The 25,248-nt window shown below is 39.6% G+C and overlaps 1 protein-coding gene across 4 annotated transcripts in view; it reads left to right on the top strand.

Annotated features, from left to right (window-relative positions):
• The window catches only part of veph1 (ventricular zone expressed PH domain-containing 1), a 153,254-nt gene that overhangs the window by 106,517 nt on the left and 21,489 nt on the right, over positions 1-25,248 (top strand). For all 4 annotated transcript variants that reach the window (XR_010898443.1, XM_067419542.1, XM_067419544.1 and 1 more), the window contains one exon: positions 21,026-21,143. Coding sequence is in view for 3 of the 4 variants with exons in the window: in XM_067419542.1 (XP_067275643.1) it covers positions 21,026-21,143 (118 nt within the window). In the remaining variant the exon portion in view is untranslated. The remainder of the gene's footprint in view (positions 1-21,025; positions 21,144-25,248) is intronic.

The following is a 25,248-nucleotide window of genomic DNA, read 5'->3' as shown; positions in this document are numbered from 1 at the left end:
TCCGCACCCCCTTCGGGGGGTCCCCGAGCAGTCAAGTCAGTTGTTCCCTGCCGGTCCGCCGCTTCAGGGCACTGTGCTTGTTGCTCAAAATACACCAGAGGCCAGCCTCGAGAGGCTGGTTCCCTTAGTAGATTTTCTAGACGAGTGGAAACGTCTACCAAATATATCTCGTTGGGTCCTGCAGATAATAGAAAGGGGGTACGCCATTCAATTCGGAAGTCGGCCACCTCCTTTCTGCGGTGTCCTGCCTACAGAGGTGGGCCCGGAGCAGGCTCTGGTAATGGCACAGGAAGTAGAGACACTCCTGCAAAAAGGGGCTATAGAGAGGGTTCCCCCTCCCAGCAGGGAGTCTGGCTTTTACAGCCGTTACTTCATCGTGCCGAAGAAGGATGGGGGCTTACGCCCGATATTAGATCTGCGGCTATTGAATCGCTCGGTGGCCAAGCTCAAATTCAAGATGCTTACACTCAGACAGATTGTAGCGCAGGTCAAATCGGAGGATTGGTTTGTCACCATAGACCTCAAAGATGCGTATTTTCATGTCTCCATCCTTCCACATCACAGGAAGTTCCTGAGGTTTGCCTTCGGGGGAGAGGCATACCAATATCGTGTACTTCCCTTCGGTCTAGCACTGTCACCCCGCACGTTCACCAAGTGTGTGGATGCAGCTCTGGCGCCGCTGCGTCTTCAGGGCATCCGCATATTGAACTATATCGACGACTGGCTGATTCTAGCGAATACAGAGCAGATGGCGGTTCAGCATCGAGATGCTGTTCTCGCCCATATGTCGAAGCTGGGGTTGAGGCTGAACGCCAAGAAGAGTGTGCTTTCTCCGGCTCAGAGAACCACTTTTCTGGGTGTGAACTGGGACTCGGTAATTATGCGGGCGCAATTATCGCCAACACGCATAGCATCGATCCTGGCAGCCGCCAAAGAACAGAAGCTAGGCCGAGCGGTCACTGTGAAACAGTTCCAGAAACTGTTAGGTCTCATGGCAGCAGCGTCCAACGTGATACCTTTTGGCCTACTGTACATGAGGCCACTGCAGTGGTGGCTCAAGACAAAAGGGTTCTCCCCGAGGGGAAATCCGCTCCGCACGATCAAAGTCACGCGGCGATGCCTACGTGCTCTGGTCATGTGGAAAAACCCGGGGTTTTTATCTCAGGGTCCCGTGTTGGGGGCTCTTGTTCGTCGCTTAACGCTAACGACAGACGCCTCTCTCACGGGCTGGGGGGCGACCATGAGTGGTCGCTCGTCCCAGGGTCTATGGCAGGAGCATCAGCGGCACTGGCACATAAATCGGCTAGAGATGCTCGCAGTGTTTCTTGCATTGAAACAGTTCCTGCCCGACCTCAGGGGCCACCATGTACTAGTCAGAACAGACAACACGTCCGTGGTGGCCTACATAAACCACCAGGGGGGTCTGAAGTCTCGTCCGTTGGACAAATTGGCACATCGGATCCTCCTGTGGGCCCAAGGGAAGTTGCTGTCAGTCAGGGCAGTATATATCCCGGGGGCCCTGAATCAGGAAGCAGACAGCCTGTCGAGACAGGGGCCGAGGCCCGGGGAATGGAGACTCCATCCAGAGGTGGTGGAGCTCCTTTGGAAGGTTTATGGGAAGGCAGAGATAGACCTGTTCGCTTCGGCGGAGAATTCTCACTGCCCGCAGTGGTTTTCTCTGACCCATCCGGCCCCGCTGGGGCTGGATGCCATGGTACAGGAGTGGCCGAGGCTGCCTCTGTACGCCTTCCCCCCGATTGTTCTGCTTCCAGGAGTTCTGGAGAGGGTACGCCGGGACGGGGCCCAGGTACTTCTAGTGGCTCCGAACTGGCCGACCCGAGTATGGTTTGCGGACCTGATATCTCTCCTGGAAGGCTCTCCGATGGAGATTCCGACCAGGAGGGATCTACTCTCTCAGGCGGGCGGGAGATTCCTGCACCCACGCCCAGAGATGTGGAAACTGTGGGCCTGGCCTCTGAGGGGGCTAGGCTCATAGAGGAGGGTCTCTCGGCCGAGGTCGTAGAGACCATCCTACACTCCAGAGCTCCGTCCACAAGGAAGCTGTACGCTTTGAAATGGAGACTTTTCTCAGCATGGTGCAGAGAACGCCAGTGGGATCCAGTTAACTGCCCGGTTGGTACAGTGCTGGAGTTCCTGCAGGAGAGGTTCTCTGCAGGGTTGACCCCCTCCACACTTAAGGTGTACGTGGCGGCCTTGGGTGCTGTCCACGTCCCTTGCAGTGGAGTGTCTTTGGGAAGACACCCTCTAATTACACGCTTCCTTCGTGGCACATTAAGGTTGAGGCCAGTTATGCACTCGAGGGTCCCGGCATGGGACTTGGCCATTGTTTTGAGGGGCTTGTCCGGACCTCCGTTCGAACCTCTGGAGGAGGTTTCGGATAAGTTCCTCACTCTAAAAACCATCTTCCTTTTGGCCATATCATCTCTTAAAAGGATAGGAGATATTCAGTCTCTGTCGGTAGAGCCCTCATGTCTAGAGTTTGCGCCAGGGATGGTGAAAGCATTTCTGCATCCCAGGCCGGGTTATGTCCCCAAGGTTCCTACGAGCCCACGGGGCCCCATCACTCTACAAGCCTTCTGTCCTCCTCCATTTATGACGTCAGACCAGGAAAGATTAAATCTGCTGTGTCCTGTGAGGGCACTGGATACTTATGTCCACAGAGCTGCCCTGTGGAGAAAAACTGAACAATTGTTTGTTTGCTTTGGACCCCCTAAGAAGGGGGCCCCAGTATCCAAGCAGAGGATGAGCAAGTGGGTGGTCGAGGCCATCTCACTTGCTTATGAAGCTACCGGGCAGCCGTCTCCACTGGCTGTCCGGGCGCACTCAACCAGGGGTATGGCTGCTTCTAAAGCACTTTTGTCGGGGGCTTCCCTCCATGATATCTGTAACGCGGCCGGTTGGTCGTCTCCTTCTACCTTTGTCAGGTTCTACGAACTAGACCTGGCATCTACTGTAGGGGCACAGGTACTCTCGTAACCGTGTGCGCTTCGGCTTCACACATACGAGACACTTGGTCCTATGGCGATGTGGGTATAAGCGTTCTCACAGCGTTTCGACGCAGCTCGAGTTCCCCGAAAGGGAACGTCTCGGTTACGTATGTAACCCTAGTTCCCTGAGGGAACGAGACGCTGCGTCGCTTTGCCATACTCCCGGCGTGTCCGTGATCACTTACTTCAGGCTTTATCAGAAGTTAGTTCCTGTTTGTTTTCACGGACGTTTTATAGCTTCCGGTCGATGACGTCATCACGCCGACGATCGATCTTTTTTCCGATGGAATGGTTCTACAGGCGCTTCACGACGCATTTAAACAGAGGCGTTCTCACAGCGTTTCGACGCAGCGTCTCGTTCCCTCAGGGAACTAGGGTTACATACGTAACCGAGACGTTTTTTCTCCATTCTGTCACCTGATGGAGTTTGGGTTTCTTGCTGCTGTCGTCTCTGGCTTGATTAGTTGAGGACATTTAATTTCCAACAAAATTATTGATTTGACTGCACTGACACTATTGGAAGAGAACTGAACTGAGCTGGACGATGACATCACTGTTTTCTTGTAAATTACTTTACAGATGAAATGAACTAGTTTAATAATTGATGATCTTTATGATGGAACTGAATCAACACAGAACTGACTTCAGCTGAATTTTCCTGTTATCACTGTAAAGCTGCTTTTAAACAATCTGAATTGTAAAGTGACAGTAAATCTTGTCTTAACCAACACAAAATAGGTGTTTTTTTTAAGCTTAGAAGCTTGACCTAATGGCACACAAGATATTTGTGCAACTTTTATGGTTCTTTTATAGTGTTGTTTTTTCTTTATTAGAAGTTTTGGGATCATTCAGAAAAAACTATATAGAATCTTTAAAACAAAGCCAAAATAAGTAAGTTAAAATTGAGCATTTTTTAAAACTTCTAAGACATGACAAACAGTTAACAGAAAGTACTATTCATAAAAATGCTAAATTTGGTATTACATCAGCAGTGATGTAATTACACTTGGTCCTGATCCATTGCACAGGGGAATGATAACAGAACAAAAGTGTTCATGATTCTGCTTGGCTGAAAATACAGAATTTGTGTTACACACATACTCTGTAACATTACATATTTTACATTTTGAAAAGTATTATATTTTGTCAAAGATTTGTAACATTTAAGGGCAGACACCCTCAACCTGATGAGTCAGTTTAAATAATTGCCACAATTGGTTAAATAAGTAGCCAATTTCAATCGTCTTTATTGCAAATAGGTAATTCTGATAACATGACTATCCATTATGACATGTAGGAATTTTTATCTTTATGTACACAATAATAATCTTTTACATTGTAATCCTTTTATTTTTTATATTTGGCATGTTTGTGTGCTGTAATAAGCAAAACAAAAAAAAACACTCTTCTATTAACTTTAGACCAGGTTTTTGGTAGTCAATGGCACAGTCGTTTTCAACAATGCCAACAATGCGCCTGAACACACCTCATTTTCAGACCAGCACACCCATGGGTGAACAGATGGACGTGAGTGCATTTGCTATTTAAACAACGTAACACTGCATGTGAAAATGATAACTACATTGGGCTGAAACTTGCTTAAGTTTCAAAAAACACTTGCATAACACCTGCCATCGCATTGCGCCGGGTGTATGATAGGGCCCAGAGTAATTAATGTTTTGTTTTGGTTTTTTTTAATTAAAATTTGTTTAATAAAACGGGAGTCACTGCAGCTTTATAAACGAGGTTCAGTATAATCAGGTTTTGCTAAGAAGCTGCTCCTGAATAAAGATCTGTACAAACTATTCATGTTCCTGCTGCACCTCCAGAAGAAGTGAGTGTAGTCAATGCTTTCTATGTATGACGTTCTCAATATAATTCATAATCCCACGTTTATAATGAACAACACGTTATGGTTATTGTGTTATTTCAAACTGTGTACGCTTAATTATGCAGATGGTTTATAACGGTGTCTGTTACTGTAAAACAGTTATTACAATGCATAGATAACGTTACGCATCACTGACAAACCAACATTTACAGAAAAAAAGTTTTTATTGGCATTAGGTGTAACATCAATCTATCAATGAACTAACATATACAGCATTCACACTAACATTACCCTGCCAGTACATAAAGATAGATCAAAGTGACATTACGTTAACCAACCATTCAGAAATGTCCTGTTTAGCCTTAAATGTCGAATTTCATTGTAGCTGTCATCTTGTCCCGGGTCGACTCCGGTTCAGAATCCACAGATGTGTCCTCAGAGACTCCTGTCGCTATTATTTCGCATCTACTGTTGTCAATGGCAACAGCTCCACGTGCCGGCCCACAGAACAGAGGGGCGGGTCATTTATCATTAAAAGTCGTATGCACTGAAATGGCTTGGTGAAAACAGAGCTGTTTTTGACCAGGTAAAATTTGTGTTTTCTTACAATACTAATAAGAATTATTAATTAAAGTATATTATAAAGTTTTCATTTAGACACTAAAGAATCATATTAACTTAATATAAAATGGAAATAATAAAATGGTATGAAAATGGCATCATATGACCCCTATAAATAACAGATTATTTTCATCCTAAGAGAAACAACGCAAGTTGATGTTTTAGTCACTGGTCTGTACTGACACACAGACAAAGAACATGTGATCTGACTACACGAATCATCACATTTCAGATCAGGCTTTAGAATGAACACAGTTACTTACATGTTGCATTACTGTCGAACCCAGGCACCGCACAATATTTTGTAATCCTCAACAGCATGTTTATTGGTTGGTAGCTGGACTAGGCCTATTTTACATGCGCAAATCATGGGCGGGGGTAAACTGACAGTGATGAAGTAGGCATTGATCGTCTTCTCCAGAGGCGGTATTTCACCACACTCTGACGTCAAGTGATAGCACATTCTGAAATCTCGTGTTTGCTGGGCCTGCTGTCTATAAAAGCTTCTCTTTGACTTATAAAGAAGTTTTTAGCTCTGAAACTGGCCGGTTATTTTTATATTACCATGACCTCTAGACCTTTTATAAATCAAAAGCTCAAAGAAAAGTTAATTTCTCAATTCATGACCCCTTTAAAAAAAAAGTTCAAAAGAATAACATTCATTTAAAAATGGAAATCTTTTTTAATATTATTAATGTGTGTACTGTCACTTTTGATCAATTAATGCATGCATTCAGATTACCATAATCTTTTTAATGGTAGTACATCACAGTTTCCACAGAATCAAATCAAAACAAAACTAGAATGATTTCTGAAAGATCATGTGAGACTTAAGACAGGAGTAATGGCAGCTGAAAATTCAGCTTTCCTATCAGAGGAATAAATTACATTTTAAAATCTATTTAACAGAAAACAGTTCTTTTAAATTGTTGTAGCATTTCACAATATTACAGTTTATACTGTGTTTTTGATCAAATAAATGCATGTGAGCATAAGATACATAGACAGTGAAAAAAATTATTTATATTGCTTTTTGCTGAGAATCCCAACTATAAGTTAGATTAAATAAGCAGGAACAATCAGTCATCCTGCCGCTTCCTCTCTGCAGGACATATTTAAAGGTCCCGTTCTTCGCGTGTTTCGAAGCTTTGATTATGTTTACAGTGTGCAATATAACATGAGTTCATGTTTCGCGTGTAAAAAAACACAGTATTTTTCACACAATTGACTTATCTGTACAGCTCTGTTTTCTCTGTACTAAAAACGGCCTGATGATTTCCTTGTTCTATGAAGTCCCTCCTTCAGAAATACATAACGAGTTCTGATTGGGCCAGCGCTTCCCGTGTTGTGATTGGACAGCAGCTTAGCGCACTTTTCCCAGAAAGGTCCCGCCTCTTACCATAACGGGGAGATGCAAGCGCTGAATGCACGCTCTTCTCCACGTGGGAGAGCAACAAGACCACGCCCCCTATTTTGCGTGTTCTTGTGGGCGAATGGTTAGTCAACAAACGGTTCTAGTGACGTCATTCCTGAAGGAAGTGCAGGGGTGTAGTCCAAACCGGCCGTTCGCTGTAGGCTCTGAAAGGGAATTTCTGTTAAATAAAATATCTCGCTTGGCATTGAACTTTGAGCTTTATAATTTTACAGGTATTATTTATGCTCTAACAGCAACATTACACACTAACTAAAGTTTGAAAGATGGAATCGTGAAGAACAGGACCTTTAAAGAAGAAGTGGGCTAGCAGGGTATGAAAACTGTCTGATCTGTATCAAGACTTACATTTATGCCTTTGGGGAGAAGGTATAGATTTCCACTGTGGAAAAGAATTGTATGTGTAAATAACAGCTACCGCAAGTCAACATTCCCTCTAGAGATCAACAAAGAAAGACCTCAAATAAAGTAGATATTTAACATATTATACATATTATACATATTTATACATATTATATTATATTATACTCCCTCTACAGCTACGTTCATTGTGTAAAATGGCCACGTCATGCAAACGGCGAGAGGTCAGCGGTCACGATAGCTGCTGAGACTGGGATGTTTACCTTAGGTCATTTCCTCTTCATGGTGCCATGTAAATCCCAAATGCTTGGATGATCTTATCAAACATCGTAAATGTCAAGTCTGAAATAATTACATAGTACAGCTGGTGTCTTTTGTGTCTTTATGCTGTCTTCTTTTTCTTCCTCCCTTTGCCTAAATGTAGGGTCATTCATCTCCCAGTAAGGAACTTTGTGTGCACAACACATATGGAATCTGTTTGAGTTGGGCACATACAAAAATACGAAGCAGCACACTAGCAAACCCATCTTGAATGCACTCATAAACATTCCCTAACTGATGCCGTAACCCCTGACATGTCCTTTGATTAGATTAAAGAGACAGCTTTTGACAAAATTGAAAGGGTCATATCTTGAAAAACAGGTATATATTTTATGCTGTTTTGAAAAGAGTTTGTACTATGTAGACATACTTTAATGGTCAAAATAAAAAAAGCTACCTCCTAGTCAACCTAAAAACTTTCATAGAAACCGTACTGAAAAAAAAAAACTTGAAACCATTTAGGGCCAGATTTACTAAAAGCTTGTGGCAACGTAAACCCTCTTTTGGCATTAAAAAATAGACACGCAGTAAAAAATTTGCTTTTTGCATATGCATTTGTAGGAGTTTTCTGTTCTGAGGCAAAACTTATGGAAGGAGAGTATTTAATTAACCCTCATCCTTATCTTGAGGGTCAAATTGACCCGAAGCCATAAAATTATACTTATTTTTTGTTTTGTCCAGAAAGCATATTTTATTTCATTTTCATAATATTTTTTGTTCTATTTTTAATGCACTTTTTATGATGCAAACTAGTTTTTTTACATTAAAATTTTTACATTACTAGATTGTATCAATAAATAATCAATAAATAGTAATTTAGGCACATTTTCTCATTCTTTAAATTAACTCACAATTTAATTCATAACCCTTTTATTTCAGCTCAAAATATCTTACATTGGGTGTATTTGCTGACCTCTTGTGGAAAAAAGAAAATATAACATGATTTTTCATGACTCTTGCCACTAGATGGCCTTATAGCTCTGTATGGAGCTGTTTCACTGGGTCCTAAAGTCAGTTTCTCTTCAGTATGTGTTCAGATACACATGTAAACATTATAAAAAATGTTTCGGGTAGTTTTAGCATTTTTTGTTTTTTTATGTGTACTGAAGCATTTGTCACATTCCATTCATTCTTATTGGGGTCAAATTGACCCGTAAGGGCAGAATTTGTTACTTTTTTAAATTTCAACCAGAAGTCCTTGAATCCAGTAAAATGTTGTGCATTTGTGGTTCAAGTGTGACAAAAGTCCTAATGTCTTGGACCACTCTGATGAACTCTCAATTAAAAAATGTTATTAAGAGTTTCGGGTCAAAATGACCCGACAGAAGGACGAGGGTTAAATTAATCATGCAAGGTGATTTATTAAGGTTTGCGCTCATCAGTTTAATTGTATTTGCGGCACCATTTACGGCCTAACAAAACCACATCTTAAACCAGACACTAATTTGTGCTGCTTTTGGTTGGTCATCACGGAAATGATCTGGCTGCATCTGTACTTTTTAAATTTCCACTCCTGTCAGTGCTATTTTGGAATTGCGCTTCTTAAGGCTGCAACATACTCCGCAAGAACAGAGAAAAAAGTTCTCGCTCCCAGGGGTTCGAGAACAAAATTACGTAATTTTGTTCTCGTAGCCCTGGTTTGGGAGTTCTCGCAGCCTGTTTTTGACACATCGCCTGAGCAGAACTTTTTTCTTGCGGTTGTCCGAGAAATATTGTGTGATTGGTCATACATTTAAAGTAGGCGGGGTTAATACAGAGAAACGCAGATGTTCGGCACCTGCTTTTCTCGTGAAGTATGGAATGTACTGCCAGCACAAACTTTATTCTTGTTCTTACCACCTCGAGAAAACAAACAAATGTATTTGTTCTTGCAGAGTATGTTCCAGGCTTTACGCTAATTTGGCCTGTTTAGTAAATCTGGCCCTTAGTATTCATTCAATTTCCATTCATCTGAAAGGTAGTCGTCTGTTTTCTGCATGAATGTACATAACGTAGATGCTGCCATCTTTGCTGCATGGACACACTTTTTTGAGTCAATTGACCCATTTCAGATTTCCAGGGTTCTAATCTAGGCAGAAGTCATCGTAGTTGAGTAAACCTCAATAGCGGTGAACTTACAGTATGTATTTCCATTTGCTCCAAAAGCAAAAGAAAAACTCTGTTATAGCCTTGCCATGACTTTCCAAAAATGAGAAAAAATATCTAGAGATTGATTACAGCAGTCAGAAAAGAGAAGGACTTGAAATTTGCCGTCACTCCCTTAGCTGTTTTATTAGAAACACCCTCGCAGCAGCTTTAATTAGGTTTTGTCATTTACTACTAATATAACACAATAGCATTATAAATATGTATAATTTTTTTTAAATTGAAAATATGAAAACCTTTACTATAGATTTGCGATGTTGATAAAAGTGTCCACAGGTTTCTTCGTGACAACTGACCATATATAGTAAGACGAATGTATTGGATCATCACACAAGGTGTCTTTGTTCTTGGGCAATAAGGTGAAAATGTTCAATAGGTTTTTTTTTGTTAAGACTGTGGTTAAGGTTTGTGAACAGAAATTGATACCGTGGAAAACCCTAATAAATAATTCAGTGGAGTGAAAAGTATGTAAAAACAAAAGATGATTTTAAGATGACTTCCCAAAACATTTTTTTAATGTTTCCATGTGAATCTGAATGCATACTGAAGAGAAACTGACTTTAGGACCCAGTGGAAAAGCTCATTTTTAACATATAGCGCTATATGGCCATCTAGAGGCAAGAGGTCAGAAAATCACAAACTGGCTATGATGTAACGATCAGTTTTCAAATAATAATTTTAAAAAAAATCACACAAAAGATATTTGTAAATTAAATAATTTTATTTAACAAAAAACAAACACGTGAAATAAACCAGAGATGCGTCACATCAACTGATACGTCCAGTGTAGACAGCTCCATAATGAGACTGTTACAATCAGCTGGGGTTGCCAGAACATTACCTTGAAAAATATGGAAGCAACATTTTAAGCTTTATGGATTTAGCAAATACCAAACTACTAAAATATGTACATAACTGATAAAAATCAATTAAATGTCAAGTGTCACACAGGGAATTATGGGAATTTTAATGTACAGGACAGTTTTTCCTGTTTACATTACATTTCCTATTCCACAATGTTTGCATGAGGTCCTTGAATCTTTTAGAGCTATTAAAAATGTAGATACTGAAATACTTGGCATGCTCAAGGAAAAAAGGTTATATTTTTGGTCTGTACTCTAAACATATCATGGGCATTTTAAAGGGGTACTTCAGCGCTGGGAAGATGAATCTGTATTTAAAACTGGGTCATTAATGTAGTAGAAATGTGAAATTATTTTTGAATTTTGTTGCTTTCTAGACTGAGAAAAGACAGAAAATGTATTTTTGTCTCATGGGGATGAAAGACTACAGTTCCCAGAATGCTTCGCTGCCCTGTGAGGCCACTCCCAAAGCCACCACTACTGAATCACTTTTACTTTCCCACCCCTCATAAAATCAGTTCAGTTAGAGAACAGACACTACAATTTAAAACTGAAAGTGTCTGTTCAATATATGAACTCCGCTGAGGGAGTGAGAGCACAAACGCAGCAGGAGTCAGGTTACACGCATCGTGATGAGCTGAATGATCTCCCGTGATGAGAGCTGAGGTAAGCGCGTCCATGCTTGCGGCAGTAGTTCTCAGCGCGTGTTCAGTCTGGCGCATTTTCAGTTGATGCCTTTGGAAGATTAACTTTCATAGGAATTAACTTGAGAAGATAAAATAATCAATTTGCTCCGCCTGCCACACTGTTTCCATGAATGCCTGAGCCGAGCTGAGCTGTGAGTGCGACCCCATCCCCTATGTGCGAGTTGAAAACATGCAGAAATAGCTCCCTCTGCTGGCTGTAGTCTTTAGCGTCTGGCCAAACATTTTACTGATGACGCAAATCGACGATATTTGCATCAACGGAGTAATTTTTCAAGAAATAAAATGCATAAATCTCTCATCTCTGGGGGATATGAGGGGGGGAGCACGATGATTCGAAAATACTCCAGGGTTTCTACTGATAGAAAGCCATATGCTAATCGCTGAAGTAACCCTTTAATGAATGAAGCTTTTGCAAATTACACTAAGATGCCCCAACTACTCACGTCGGCCCCGATCACACAGAATGCGTTTTTGCAGCGAGAAGCGCCTTTTTTGAATGTATTTCGGTTGGCAGAGAGCGTTATGTGCGCTGCTTATGCGCGCTGGGCACCTCGCGTTTAAACCGCTTGCTGCGCCTCGCGTTTTTGAAGGAGCGCTCCGAGCACATGAAGTTGAAAAAGAGTCAACTCTGAGAAGAAAAGCGCCCGACGTCACCGCGTTTATTTTCTTTTGTCAAAACGAATGAATGGAGAGGCGGGCCTTCTGTTGTGTTGACCGTTACATTGAATTGACTGACAGTACAGGTGATTCGGGGATTGCCTAGAAACATTAAAAAAAACGCAGCACACTGCTTTTCTGAATGAAAAAAACGATTACCAAAAAGGCAGTGCAGTGCGCCTCGCGTTTTCGAACCTTAAAAACACGTTCTGTGTGATCTGTGTGATTCTTAGTCTAGTGTTCAGTCATGACTAACTCGAAATTCCAGAAACTCCAAAAGCAGAAGTAATGCGATCGTGTTTGAGTTTGAATGCACTGAGGAATGTTCCCTCAATAAATGACAGAATAATTTGATTTGTCAGTACATTTCCATTCTCGAAGGTCAGTGTGACACCAAGAGTTTGATATGATTGGGGGGGGGGGGGGGGGGGGGGCTTGTGTTTTAGTATATCAGAGTGGACAGTGGTAATTTAAATGTAAGAAAGCACTGGGTCATATGCCAAATGGTTGAGAGAAAGAGTTAAGTTCTCCAGTAATATGCCTTTGCAATTATTCCCTTTTTTCCCTCTCTCTACTCAGAAAAAAATGAAGTAGACAGAAAAATAAAATTGCAGGAGGTCTTAGAGGAATTTTTTACCACACAACATCTTGAAGGCATTATAAGTGTGTCACATTGCTAATGATAGATCACACTAAAATAATAGTAGAAAAATTAAATCTGTTTTGAGAATATAGAAATTCCCCTTTGCCTCCATATCACTGTGCGTTTTACTGATTGGTGGATGGTATCCTATTACCATCTCTGTTTTGAGTGTGTATATGCATGTGTTGCTTGTTTGGGAGACTGAGGCTCTATAAAAGGACACTGGGAAGAGTTTTGCAATAGTATCCATTACAAACAGAAGGACCTCTGTTACTTTTCCGGCCTCCACAGGATAATGATGACATGTTAGCAAGCATGTAGTAGGCCCCGTGGTTATGACGGTCCTCCCCTGACGCTTTGGCACATCTGGGGCTTAGTGGTTTCAGTGAACATCTACACTGGAGCTTTGAGAGTCAAGTTTGGTGTTGACGTGTTTCTTTTGACATACTAGAGTAGTGTAGTCCCATTGTTCAGTTCTGTTTCCCAACACTGGCAGGCTGCTGGCCCGAATTGCCCAACATTTTGAATCAGAAAATGAAAATGATCTTCCAGGCATGTTAAATGCTGTCAGAGACCTCTGATAATTGTTCTACCACTACCAATGAGTCGTTTCTTTCTTTGATTTACTGGACTGACTCATCATTTGCTATGTTTCATGACTTCTCAAGTTATCTTGAGTCATCTGTTTACAGGTTCAGCTTTGGAAAGAGTGAAAGCATGAAATAATCTTATGCGCATTATGACAGGCATGATAGGCATCAAACATCACAGTCATGCACTGTAAAAGCTGACTTAAGCTTGGAACATACTCTGCAAGAACAAATAAATTTGTTCGTTTTCTCGAGGTGGTAAGAACAAGAATAAAGTTCATTCTGGCCAGTACATTCCATACTTCTCAAGAAATGCAGGTGCCGAACATCTGCGTTTCTCCGCATTAACCCCGCCTACTTTAAATCTATGACCAATCACACAAAAGTTCTCGGACAACCGCAAGAAAAAAGTTCTGCTCAGGCGATGTGTCGAGAACAAGCTGCGAGAACTCCCAAACCAGGGCTGCGAGAACAAAATTACGTCATTTTGTTTTGGACGGCGCTACTTCTCCTTGCTTAAAACATAAAAAAAAGCACTTCTTATTAATAGAAATTTCTTATTTTTTTTCTTTTTTTCTTTTAGGAGCATGTCATTAGACTTGCCAAGTTCCTCCACACTGAACTCGCTCAATCATGTCTTTAGGGGACCTTGCTTTGTGCAGTCATGTTGGAACAGGTAGAGGCCATCCCCAAACTGTTCCCACAAAGTTGGGAGCATGAAATTGTCCAAAATGTCTTGGTATGCAGAAGCATTAAGAGTTCCTTTCACTGGAACTAAGGGGCCATGCCCAACACCTGAAAAACGACCCCACACCACAATCCCCGCCTTCACCTAATTTTACACTTAGCACAGTGCAGTCAGGCAAGTGCCGTTCTCCTGGCAACTGCCAAACCCAGACTCGTATATTAGATTGCCCTTCAGAGAAGCGTGATTGGTCACTCCAGAGAACACGTCTTCACTGCTCTAGAGTCCAGTGGTGGCGTGCTTTACACCATTGCATTGCATTAAGGCCTGGATGAGCTGCTTGGCCATGGAAAGCCATTCCATGAAGCTCTCTACGCACTGTACTTGATCCAATCCGAAAGCCACACGAAATGTGAAGGCATGTAGCTATTGACATTGCAGAAAGTTGTTGACATCTGTGCTCTGTGCGCAGTTACAATGTTTGTAGAAGAAGTCTGCATGCATAGATGCTCGATTTTATACACCTGTGGCCAATGGAAGTTATTGGAACACCTAAATTCAATGATTTGGAGGGGTGTCCAAATACTTTTGGCAATGATAGTGTATGTTTAATAAAAACTGGGGAGACGATTGCTTTATTTGATGAACTGATGTAATTTAGGTTTTAATCAACACTCATGCATCAAGCATATCAAATATGGTTAACAGAAGCTCAAAGGTACTTTCTTGACATGCGAGAACATTGGTTCTCTCACACATTTGAGCTTCTATCCTTTGAGCTTTCTGAAGCCTCAAAGTTTTGTTGCAATTGACATTCAGAATCTTTTTTTCATTTCTGGGGTGAACTATCACTTTAAGACAGATGTTTTAATATGATCTCTGTTTATTTTTGCAGTGCAAATCATGGTGATTTGGTAAGTTTGACTAATTTACATGAATCAGCTCAAATAGCTAATTTCAGTGAATCTATTCAAAAACTGATGCACTGATTAATTTGCGTCAACACTTTAAAGTGACATTTTTATGTTAATTCAGTGAAAACGTTATGCAAAATATAATTATATAAAATATGAATATATTTCTTGCATTAAATATTCAAATTGAATTGGCTATTTGGTGAAAAATTATTGTCAACAAAAAAGTAATCATATGTTTTATGTCCATGTCAACTTGTTTTGGTGTCCTCCATTTGGTACGGTAGTCTGTAATGGCTAATATATTTGAAATTATGATATGATATGTGAAAACAAAGTGCTTTGAGCTCACAAAGTATTTTATAAGTAAACCACACAATTTCCAGCTGGTCATCTGAATGCTGTTGCTGCATTTATATAAGCAATCATACATTGGTGGAGCCAGAAGTTGACATATTGGGTCGCTCAAACAAGAGCAATGTTTTGACAGCGCCACAGAGACACAGTGTTTATACTCTTGTGGGAAATCAACCTATGAAATGGCTACTTAAATTGTCTCTGTACAGTAAACTTACACAGGAGAAAGCATTTTACCATCCAAACAATGACACACATCAGCTTTAACTACTATTTACAATAAGTTTGTCAAGTGCTCTGCTGATTGTAAGATTTTGAGAGATTTAACCTTTGAAAGTCTACATGTGGAATTTCGTCACCAGCACATGGTCTGCCTACAATTTAGATGTCTGTTCTCGCTGTTAACGTCTCTGTAAATAGCCTTTTTAGACCATGGCTGATATTTTGCCTTAGACCAGTGTTCAACCAGACTTATTTGACCAGACAACAGATTTATTGTACAAAGGTAACAAAAAGTCAATTAGTTGGGGATATAAGCCCGACAACAATATGCAGAATTATAAGCAAGGTCTTTTCGGGCATAGTCTGAATGTCAAAATGCATTAACAACAGCAGATGTGTGATTTACCAACAGATCAAACAAACACTAGGCCACTAACCCGCGGACCCCGTATGTCTATTTAATGGTCGCGGGTGCGGGGCGGGTTGTAAAAATATATACAGTGGTGCGGGGCGGGCCAAATAACTTCATAAAAGTGGCGCTGTGGGTTGGTGCAGCACTAACAGTTAACCTGAACACTGCAAGAGGAGTTCACATGCAGGTGTTCTTCTGGCGGCGCGTGTGAAATGTCTTCATCCCAGGTAACGTTACAGTCAGTGGCATATGTTTCAGCATGTCATATGAATATGATTTCATGGGTTTTATTTTTTTCAAACGGCAAATAATCACGATGCTCACGTTTACAAGCCAGCGTCATTATAGTAGTCTATTGGTTACCGTTTTACAGAATCTATATGATACTTCAGTTCAATGTTTGAGTGGTAGCTCACCGTAACAAGCAGGACAGCATCGGTCGGGCACGCCTCCTTCAGCTCACGCCGACGAGCAAACGCTGGTCACATGTTGATCCTCGTCCTGCCTTTAATCCCATCACTTTTTCGTTTCCTCTTATTGCTTTCCTCCAACAAAACCTTTTCTTTCTTATTTGTCTCTGCTGCTTCGGACATGACTATATTATCCGACGAACAAAGTTGGGCTCGCACGTCCGAATTTAAGGAAGTGTGGGTGTTGGTGGAAGTGACGTATATGTCGTAAAGCTGTTGAATTTTGTAGTTCTTTTTGTTCTTGGGTTACTACCCGAAACCCGAAGTGTAAAAGTACGATTAAAAACGATACAGACCCCATCAGGCTATGGCAGAGGTGTCATTCAACATATTGTAAGTCGATTTATCATCACAAGAGTCTTAAAAAATATATTATGAAGGTTGAAAAGTTACCTAGTGCTGCTTTAAATTAAATATTATTTACATTTCTAGTTTTTCCCTGCTGTTCTCATCCCTATCAGAAAAGACCTACAACCTAATTTTGGGTCACAACCCAGCTCCGGACCACTACCTTAGAGTGAATGATTTGGGCAAATCCTATTCAGCTCAGATTTCATTGAGCCTAGCTTTTATTAAAAAGGAATATAAACCACAGCGCAAATATCCCCTACTGAACTCCACATGTGAGAATATAAACTATTGCACATGCACACACATGGCTCTTGTTTAGATCTATGTACTTGACTCATCTGTAAAAAAATACATCAGATAGCATTTGAACATTTGTACTATTTGAAAGGTTTTCATAGCACAAATAATCAAATGCACATTACATTTCTTGCTCAGTTATTACACTGATTTAGTTGGCGTGAAGTAAGTCATGGCAGAGCACTAGTAAGATGACTCGACTGTTCTTAGCCAGAAAGGGTGTCTCTGCGGGGGTTCGATAATGACTTGCATAAATCTACGGGGAACGCATGAAGACAAATTTAAACATAAGACGTATGATCGATGGTCTTTCTTCTCCCTTTGTTCTTAACTCAGAGAAAGAAAAGCTCTAAAATGTCCAGACTGCGATAGTCACTCACAGGGACGGTTAAAATTAAAGTTTGGTTTGTCATGTAGTTTTAATGGAAGTTGAAATTTCTAGAAATTCAGTTGAAATTTGAAGCCTTCTAAAAATCAGTGTCCTTAGAAATGCTTTGAACATCATAACACCAGTGGAGAAAGGCATATAGTTCATCATAACATCATAATATATATCATATACATAATTCACCTGTTATATTGGTAAAAGTACCCAATTTTTCATATCAACTGAAACATATACCGGGATAACTTGGCTTGCCCTGTTTCGCAGCATAGTAATGATGATTTGATAAAGCCCGCCCGCACATTGACGTGAATGGCTACAAGGTAGTTTGTGACCTAAGAAATCTGAAAGCATATTAAAACACCACATAAACATACAACCACATAAACATACAAACAACATTTAAAAAAAAAACTTGATTTTCACCACAGGGGGTCTTTAAAAGTAAAAAAAATAAAAAATAAAAATTAGTGTTGGTCTGTTGTCTGAAAAGTGGTTTTACAGTGTCTTAAGTGTGCCGCCGCACTGAAGGAGATGGTAAAACACCCTTTCCATTCATCTCTCTGAGCCTGAGGTCTGAGAACGCTGGAATGACTGATGACCTGGCTTTATTCGCTTGAGAGGAAATGGCGGGTAATGCAGGAAGTAGGCGATCAGACCCTCTTAAAACCCCCCACCCCCGAGCTAAAAAAATGGCCCATATGATTCAAGCTTTTATGGCTTAAAATTAAAAGTATGTCATCATCTACCCACTCCAGTGCTTACCAAGTAGCTAAAGTTGCAGACAAAAGAGAAAAAAAGGTTCTATCAAAAATGTATATTCAATTTTACGTTCTGCATGTGGAAAAAAAAAGTGTATTAAAAACGAAATGTATGTCATTAATGACTCACCCTAATGTCGTTCCACACCTGTAAGACCTCTGTTCATCTTCAGAACACAGTTTAAGATATTTTATATTTAGTCTGAGAGCCTATGCAAGTGTATGCACACTATACTGTCCATGTCCAGAAAGGTAACAAAACATCATCAACGTAATCCATATGTGACATCAGTTATTTAATTAGAATCTCTTGAAGCATCGGAAATTCATTTTGGTCCAAAAATTCCCAAAACTACAACTTTATTCAACATTGTCTTCTCTTCCCTGTTTGTTTTCAATCCTCAAATAAAGATTTAAACGGTCATGAATCAGTGAATCGATTGAACATGTTTTGTCATTTTTAAGCTTGACAACCTCAGTCTTCATCAACTTCCATTGAGTATGAATAAGTGACCAAGACGAGTTGTTTTTTATTTTTGGTTAACTATTCCTTTAAAAGATAAAAATGAAAATTCTGTCATCAGTTACTCACCCTCATGCTGTTCCAAACCCTTAAGACTTTTATTCATCTTCGAAATTAAATTAAAACATTTTAATGAAACCTAAGATATTTTCTAGCATTCTCAGCCTGGAGTTCTTGTGTAATGACTTCAGGAAGGGTCACTTGTCTGTTGCCTGTCTACCAGTTTCTTTGTTGCTGGCCAAGCGCAGTATTGGAGTAAACACAATTTAATAATAGAAATGTCTGATCATCCTCCCTAGCACTGCTACTGTTTACAAATCATATCGTCTATAAACTCTTGGATTACAAAGGCAACTACTTAGGCATTTGTATTACATTCCAAAGAGCGCTGTTATCAGCCCCACAGTGGAACATGAAACCATATCCGTGGCTGAGCGGGATCACCATGGAATGGAAAGCTTAAGCAACAAGAATGATTTGGCCTGACGGTGGAAAAGCGGCTGTGTGAACATTGATCAGTGCACATACTTCAAACTCATCAAATATGTTCAGTGTCAGTTCAACTGCTTGATGCACTTCAGAAGATGGATTAAACCACTCATGACTCATATTTATTACTTTTATGTTGTCTTTATAAATATTTTGACGCATCAAAGTTTTGGTGGAATGGACTTTCAATGGAGTGACAGAAATCTCTCAGGTTTCATTAAAAATATCTCAATTTGTGTTTCGAATATGATCGAAAGTCTTAAGGGTTTTGAACGACATAAGGGTGAGTAATTGATGACAGAATTTTAATTTATGTGCGAACTAACCCTTTAAAGGCGAAGCCAATTCACTGATTGTAATTACTTGGAAATGACTTCCGAAAAATCCTTGTTTTTCTCCCAACTCTTCTGTGATGTTTGTGATCGCCCTTTTCCAGAATACCTCAGCTCAGTATAATACACACTTTACTGGCTTTGATAGCTGAAAAAACAAATACATTTCTAATATCATTGGTTGTCTTCATTTTGGCGGATTCCTCTTTCTAAAGGCCACACACCCTCACATCCATTGGAAATTCTAGCCAATAAGCACATGTAGATGTCAGTTCTCATTGTTCATTGGTGTCTAGCTGTGCTGTTGACTCAATAATACATAAAGTAAATCCCATATTCCACTGATGGCTTTCCATAAAGACTTTAGAGACAAATTCTAGTATAACTGGATCAATGCGAAGATTCTTCAAAAGGCTTCTGTCCAGCTTTAAGACTATCGAGACTCTTTAAATTCTCCTCTATTAATCTTAAGAACTAGTAGCCAGTGGCTGCCGACCACAAGTTCTCACAACTTTCTCAGAGCTAGCTTGTAGTTTACTAATTCCCTGGTGTCAAGAAACACTGCACAATGTAAATCTTCACATTTAAATCAATGTAGTGTACATGTAAGCCCTGTTACAAAACCTAGCATGCTGCAATGCTCTCCACTGTTCACATTCACAAGGAAGCTCTTCTTTCGACAATGTTAGCCGTTTTGCTAGCTAGGCTTTGCTTTTCACAAAAATGTTGCCCTCTAAAGATATCTCAGCAAAACTGTACACCCAGAGACTGACAGGCAGAGATCACCTCAAAATCTTTTGATTAACAAAATAAATGTGTAAAGCTCTTTTTTTTTTTTTTTTTTTTCATTTTTGGCATTTAAGTTTAAACAGAGAGAGCTTTAATGTCTCAGGACACATTTCAACAATATTGGTGCTATTCCATAGAAAATGTGCTTAAGAAATGTGACTTGCTTGTAGTTATTTACAATAGTTTGGCATTAGCATGTTGTTGAGATAACAATGTGATAGCTAAGTCATATATCCATTTAAGTCGTGACTTAAGGAATACTTCTTCTGGGTCCAGGCCTCCTTATTTTCAAGCGAGAATATTATCTCAACAGCCATGTGAGCAAAATATGTTCATATTACACATTTATAGCAAGCTTTAATAAACTCATGGGGTGTATACAACAGTCTCTCACGGCATCCCAGACACCAATACTTTCAAAAATGATGAATCGCTGTTGTTTTGACCCAGAAACAGCAAGCCTTTATGGACACATAACTATTGGGTGAAATAGTACCTGAGAATATTATAAACAGCATTTCTTTAGACACAATATTTTGCCATCTTGGATAATTTTTTCCACCAACATTGTTGAAATGGATTCTAGAAATTTTGCACAAAGGTTACAGGTGTTGCTGTGTTAGAATTTGGCTAAAATTGGGTATCTTTGAAGGCTTTGTAACCTGCAATTTTTACTATAAATAGCTATTTCTAAGAGCTGATTAGTGTTGTTTTTAGTTTAATTGTGCGGTGTAGATTTTGGAACAGATCAGTTGTATGAGCAGGTAGCAAACAACTCTTTCTTTTTTGTCATCTTCAGTGCTTTTAAATAGCTTCTTCTGCTAAATTTCACCACTCCTTCTCTCTGTATTCACTCTCAGGATGTGGACAGTTTGCAGACGTATCTGGAGGAGGTTCGTTTCTTTGACCTGTTCAGCTACAGTGAAGAGGAGGGTGGCTGGCTCTGCTTCATGTGCAGTAACCCAGAAAAAGCCACAGGTAAATAAGATTTCTTTGTTTTTTGCTGCATTGCCAAAAGAATTGGGACATTCCTCCAAATCATTAAATTCAGGTGTTCCAATCACTTCTATGGCCAAAGGTGTATAAAATCAAGCACCTAGGCATGCAGACGCTACTACTAACATTTGTGAAAGAATGGGTCGCTCTCAGGGCTCAGTGAATTTAAGCGTGATACCGTGATAGGTTGATCTGTGCAATAAGTACATTTATGAAATTTCCTCACTGCTAAATGTTCCACGGTCAACTGTTAGTAATATTATAACAAAGTGGAAGCAATTGGGAACAACGTCAATTCCTCCACAAAGTGGTAGGACATGTAAAATCACAGAGTGGGGTCAGCGCATGCTAAGGTGCGCAGAAGTCACCAACTTTCTGCTCCTAACTTTGTGGAAACAGTTTAGGGTAAATCTTTTCTGAGCTTACGCTGTGATGTGTATAATAACAATCCTATCTGATACTTTGCAGCCCAAACCAGAAGCATGGTTTCATTCCGCTATTGCTTCATTTGCCGTTTGATGTTTTTCATATGGAACAGAAATTGCAGCTGTTGTCATTTGGGCATTGTGGTGGTGGCACTAGTGCGACCTCTAACAAAATTGACTCACTCCAGCCAGAAAAAAGGTCACAGTCTGGAGCCCTGACATACCAAGGTTATTAGTGTTGTAGAAAGGTATTACAAAGATAAAAAAACTAGCATAGATTTCATTACTTTTGTAATTTTTGATGGAATTCGGTTGTATATAACCACATTTTTCAGTGAATGGGGTTCACAAAACTGGTCTTCATTCACAAATTAGGCTGGTTCTTGAGTTCAACTAGCTGACTCAATGATCTGGTCGCAACTGTTAACAGCTCACTTGAGGGCAAGATTATCAGTGAATAACAATCATCAGAGCTACAGTTGATCCTCTGTGAGGTTAATGATTAGTGACTACATGGTTTTTTAACAGCACATCAGGACTACAGATGTTGTATACAGCTTTAGACTCCTGTGATGATGGCCGAAATCTGCTTTCCATGAAGAGAAGAAAGAAACTAAAACTAGAGGAAAAGGTGGTTCTGTAGCTGAGATACATTTACATCAGTCCAGCATTAGGATGTTCAGACAAAGAGGCTTCTGAAGCCATTCAAGTGCATCCAGAATTGTTGCAGCTTTGTTTTAAATATTCTCCAGATGTGCATATGTGCTTTTTTGGTAGGATTTTTCCACAAGAACCAATTAGATACAACAGAGAAGGTTTTTGCCTCTGGCCTGAACGTTTTACCAAAAACAATGAAGCATATTGTAAATTGCTGCACATGGAACATGTCTATTTCATCTGAGATCATTTATAGGCATTTGAAACACTAAAAAAGAAAGTAAATGCAAATTATTTCATTAAATTACATGAAAATTATTTCATTAAAGTTTGCTAATGCAACACAGTTCTTGAACATTGTTTCACACTCTAATTTTATTGCGTGATGCAATCAAATCAAGTTTGTAAAATGGAAGTTTAATACATTTGGATAATTTCTGTTTGTCAAACTCAGTATCCAGATAGGAGTGTGTTTCCTGTTTAGTGATGTAACTCACTGCCTAACCGCTGTTGCATTGTTGGAGAAATGAGCTAGTCATTAATGTTTCCTGAAACTGGAGTAACATGGTTGCACCATCATTTAAACCACATTGGTTAAAAAAAATATATGACTCGTTATGTAATTGGATTAATTCTGCTAATTATTTAATTCAAGATCATACTTAAGTACAGAAAACTGTTTTTTATGATGTACATGACAAATTTACTCCTATATATACAGTGCATCTGTAAAGTATTCACAGTGCTTCACTTTTTGCACATTTTGTTATGCTACAGCCCTATTCCAAAATGGATAGGTGTTGGTGGTTGTGTAATATTTTAGGCATATTTATTCAACAAAACTAGAATACTAGAATAGATTTGTTTTTTCATTTGTCTGTGAACTATTCCTTTAATTTGGTTCAAAAGTTTATATCAATTTAATTAAGATCTTAGATCATTTAAAAAAAAATGTGCCTAAGATGACCCTTTATATGTGAAAAAAAAATTAATTGCTTATAGCTTTATCAAACAAAAGCACCTTTTGCACATTAAACTCGCTAAATGACTTTTCAGGTAAATACATCATAAACGCTGTTCATACAAGCAACGGTTTCTTTCTTTTTAGCATTACCATTCACATATCAGTCTCGAAATACTGGGAAACTCTAATGTCAATCTTTGGCCCAATTATAACGGATAGAAATTACAATCACTGTGCTGTGCACACTAACATCATGTTTACAATAGCATCAAATGGTAATTTACTGGTAAACCTCTTGTTGTAATTTGACAGAACTAATTTACCAGTATTTGTCATATTTCAATGTATTTTATTTAATGCCCTATAGACAGTATTTGTAGGCTTTGTGTATTTATTGTCCAGTACAAAACAAAACAAAAATTGGAAAAAAGTGGATGGTAATCTTCATGTTTGTCTACTTTGAATATTTTACACCCTTAGAGATGGATATTAAAATTGTAGTATTGGAGTATTAGATTTCTACAGTTCATGAAATATTGATGGCGTCACTTTACCCCAAAAATCCTTTTTTTGCCATTAAGAGACACTTTAATGAGACAAGAAATGTTTTTACATGTGCAGCCGGCAGCCAAGGTGGGAATAAAAGACTCATTGAAACCTCAATAGCAAGTGCCGCTCATTAAACGAGTGTTTGTAGCACACATTCTACCTCTTTTCTCCTTATTTGGAATGTGGGACAGTTTCCATTAGCAGAGAGCTGTAATGATTTTTAATAGAGCGAGGTGAATGTTTGCAGAAATAAGGACTTGGGGAAGAGAAGCTTGGACAGGCTGCACCTACCTTGGCAGTGTTATGGTCTGACAGAAATCCTGTGTGTCGTCAGCTCATGAAGCACGATATTGTGTTTGAGAGCATTCCATCGCTTGGAGTTTAGTTCAGACGAATGAATGATTGATTAAATTGTGTGTGTGTGTGTGTGTGTGTGTGTGTGTGTGTGTGTGTGTGTGTGTGTGTGTGTGTGTGTGTGTGTGTGTGTGTGTGTGTGTGTGTGTGTGTGTGTGTGTTTGTGTGTGTGTGTGTGTGTGTGTGTGTGTGTGTGTGTGTGTGTGTGTGTGTGTGTGTGTGTGTGTGTGTGTGTGTGTGTGTGTGAGAGAGTGTGAGAGAGTGTGAGAGAGTGTGTGTGTGTGAGAGATATGTTTTTGTGACATATGAGGACACAAATGTGTATAATGACATGGTATGACATAGGTATTACACACAAAGTATGACATAGGTATTACAAGTAGTAGAGGGTGAACTATGAAGACATTGGCCATGTCCACACTTTTCAAAATGCTTATAAATCATACATAATTAGTTTTTTTTAGAAAGTAAAAAGACATTTATTGTTTGGATACTTTAAAATATATTATGGAATTTTTTTTCCAAATTCTATATGGAAGTTTAAAAAAAATATATATTGTTAACAATTTAATTTTGGGTCCAATTCTCACTGTTAACTAGTTGCTTAGCATTCACATTACTAGGATATCGGCTGTTTATTAGTACTTATAAAGCACATATTAATGCCTTTTTCTGTATGACCATATTCTATATCCCTTAATACCTAAACTTGAACTACCTTACTAACTATTAATTAGCAGTAATTCGTTTATTGAGGCAAAAGTCATAGTTAATAGAATTGGACCCCAATCTAAATTGTGACTATTATTAACGTTTAACTATAATAAAGTCAGGGTTGCCAACTCTCACGCATCTGGCGTGAGACTCACGCTTTCAGGCTCTGTCTCACGCTCTCACTCCGCCCAACTCAATCTCACGCCAAATTGCCAAACCTGCTTTTGATATTAAACAAAGCTATAAGCTTTAATTTTTTAAAATGTGTTTTAATGAAATTCAAACAATAAATAGCATTTGGCGCTAATGTGGCATAATGTTAAAGCCAGAGGCGTTGAAAAGCGGAGTTGCATGCTCTCGTCTCCCTGCGGTGCGCACTGGTCACGCGCTCAATACTTCTAAAACGCTGTGCCAATGAATTTAA

Source organism: Pseudorasbora parva, chromosome 16, assembly GCF_024679245.1.
Source record: "Pseudorasbora parva isolate DD20220531a chromosome 16, ASM2467924v1, whole genome shotgun sequence".
Classification (NCBI taxonomy): Eukaryota; Metazoa; Chordata; class Actinopteri; order Cypriniformes; family Gobionidae; genus Pseudorasbora; species Pseudorasbora parva.
This window is presented reverse-complemented; position numbering and strand designations above follow the sequence as displayed.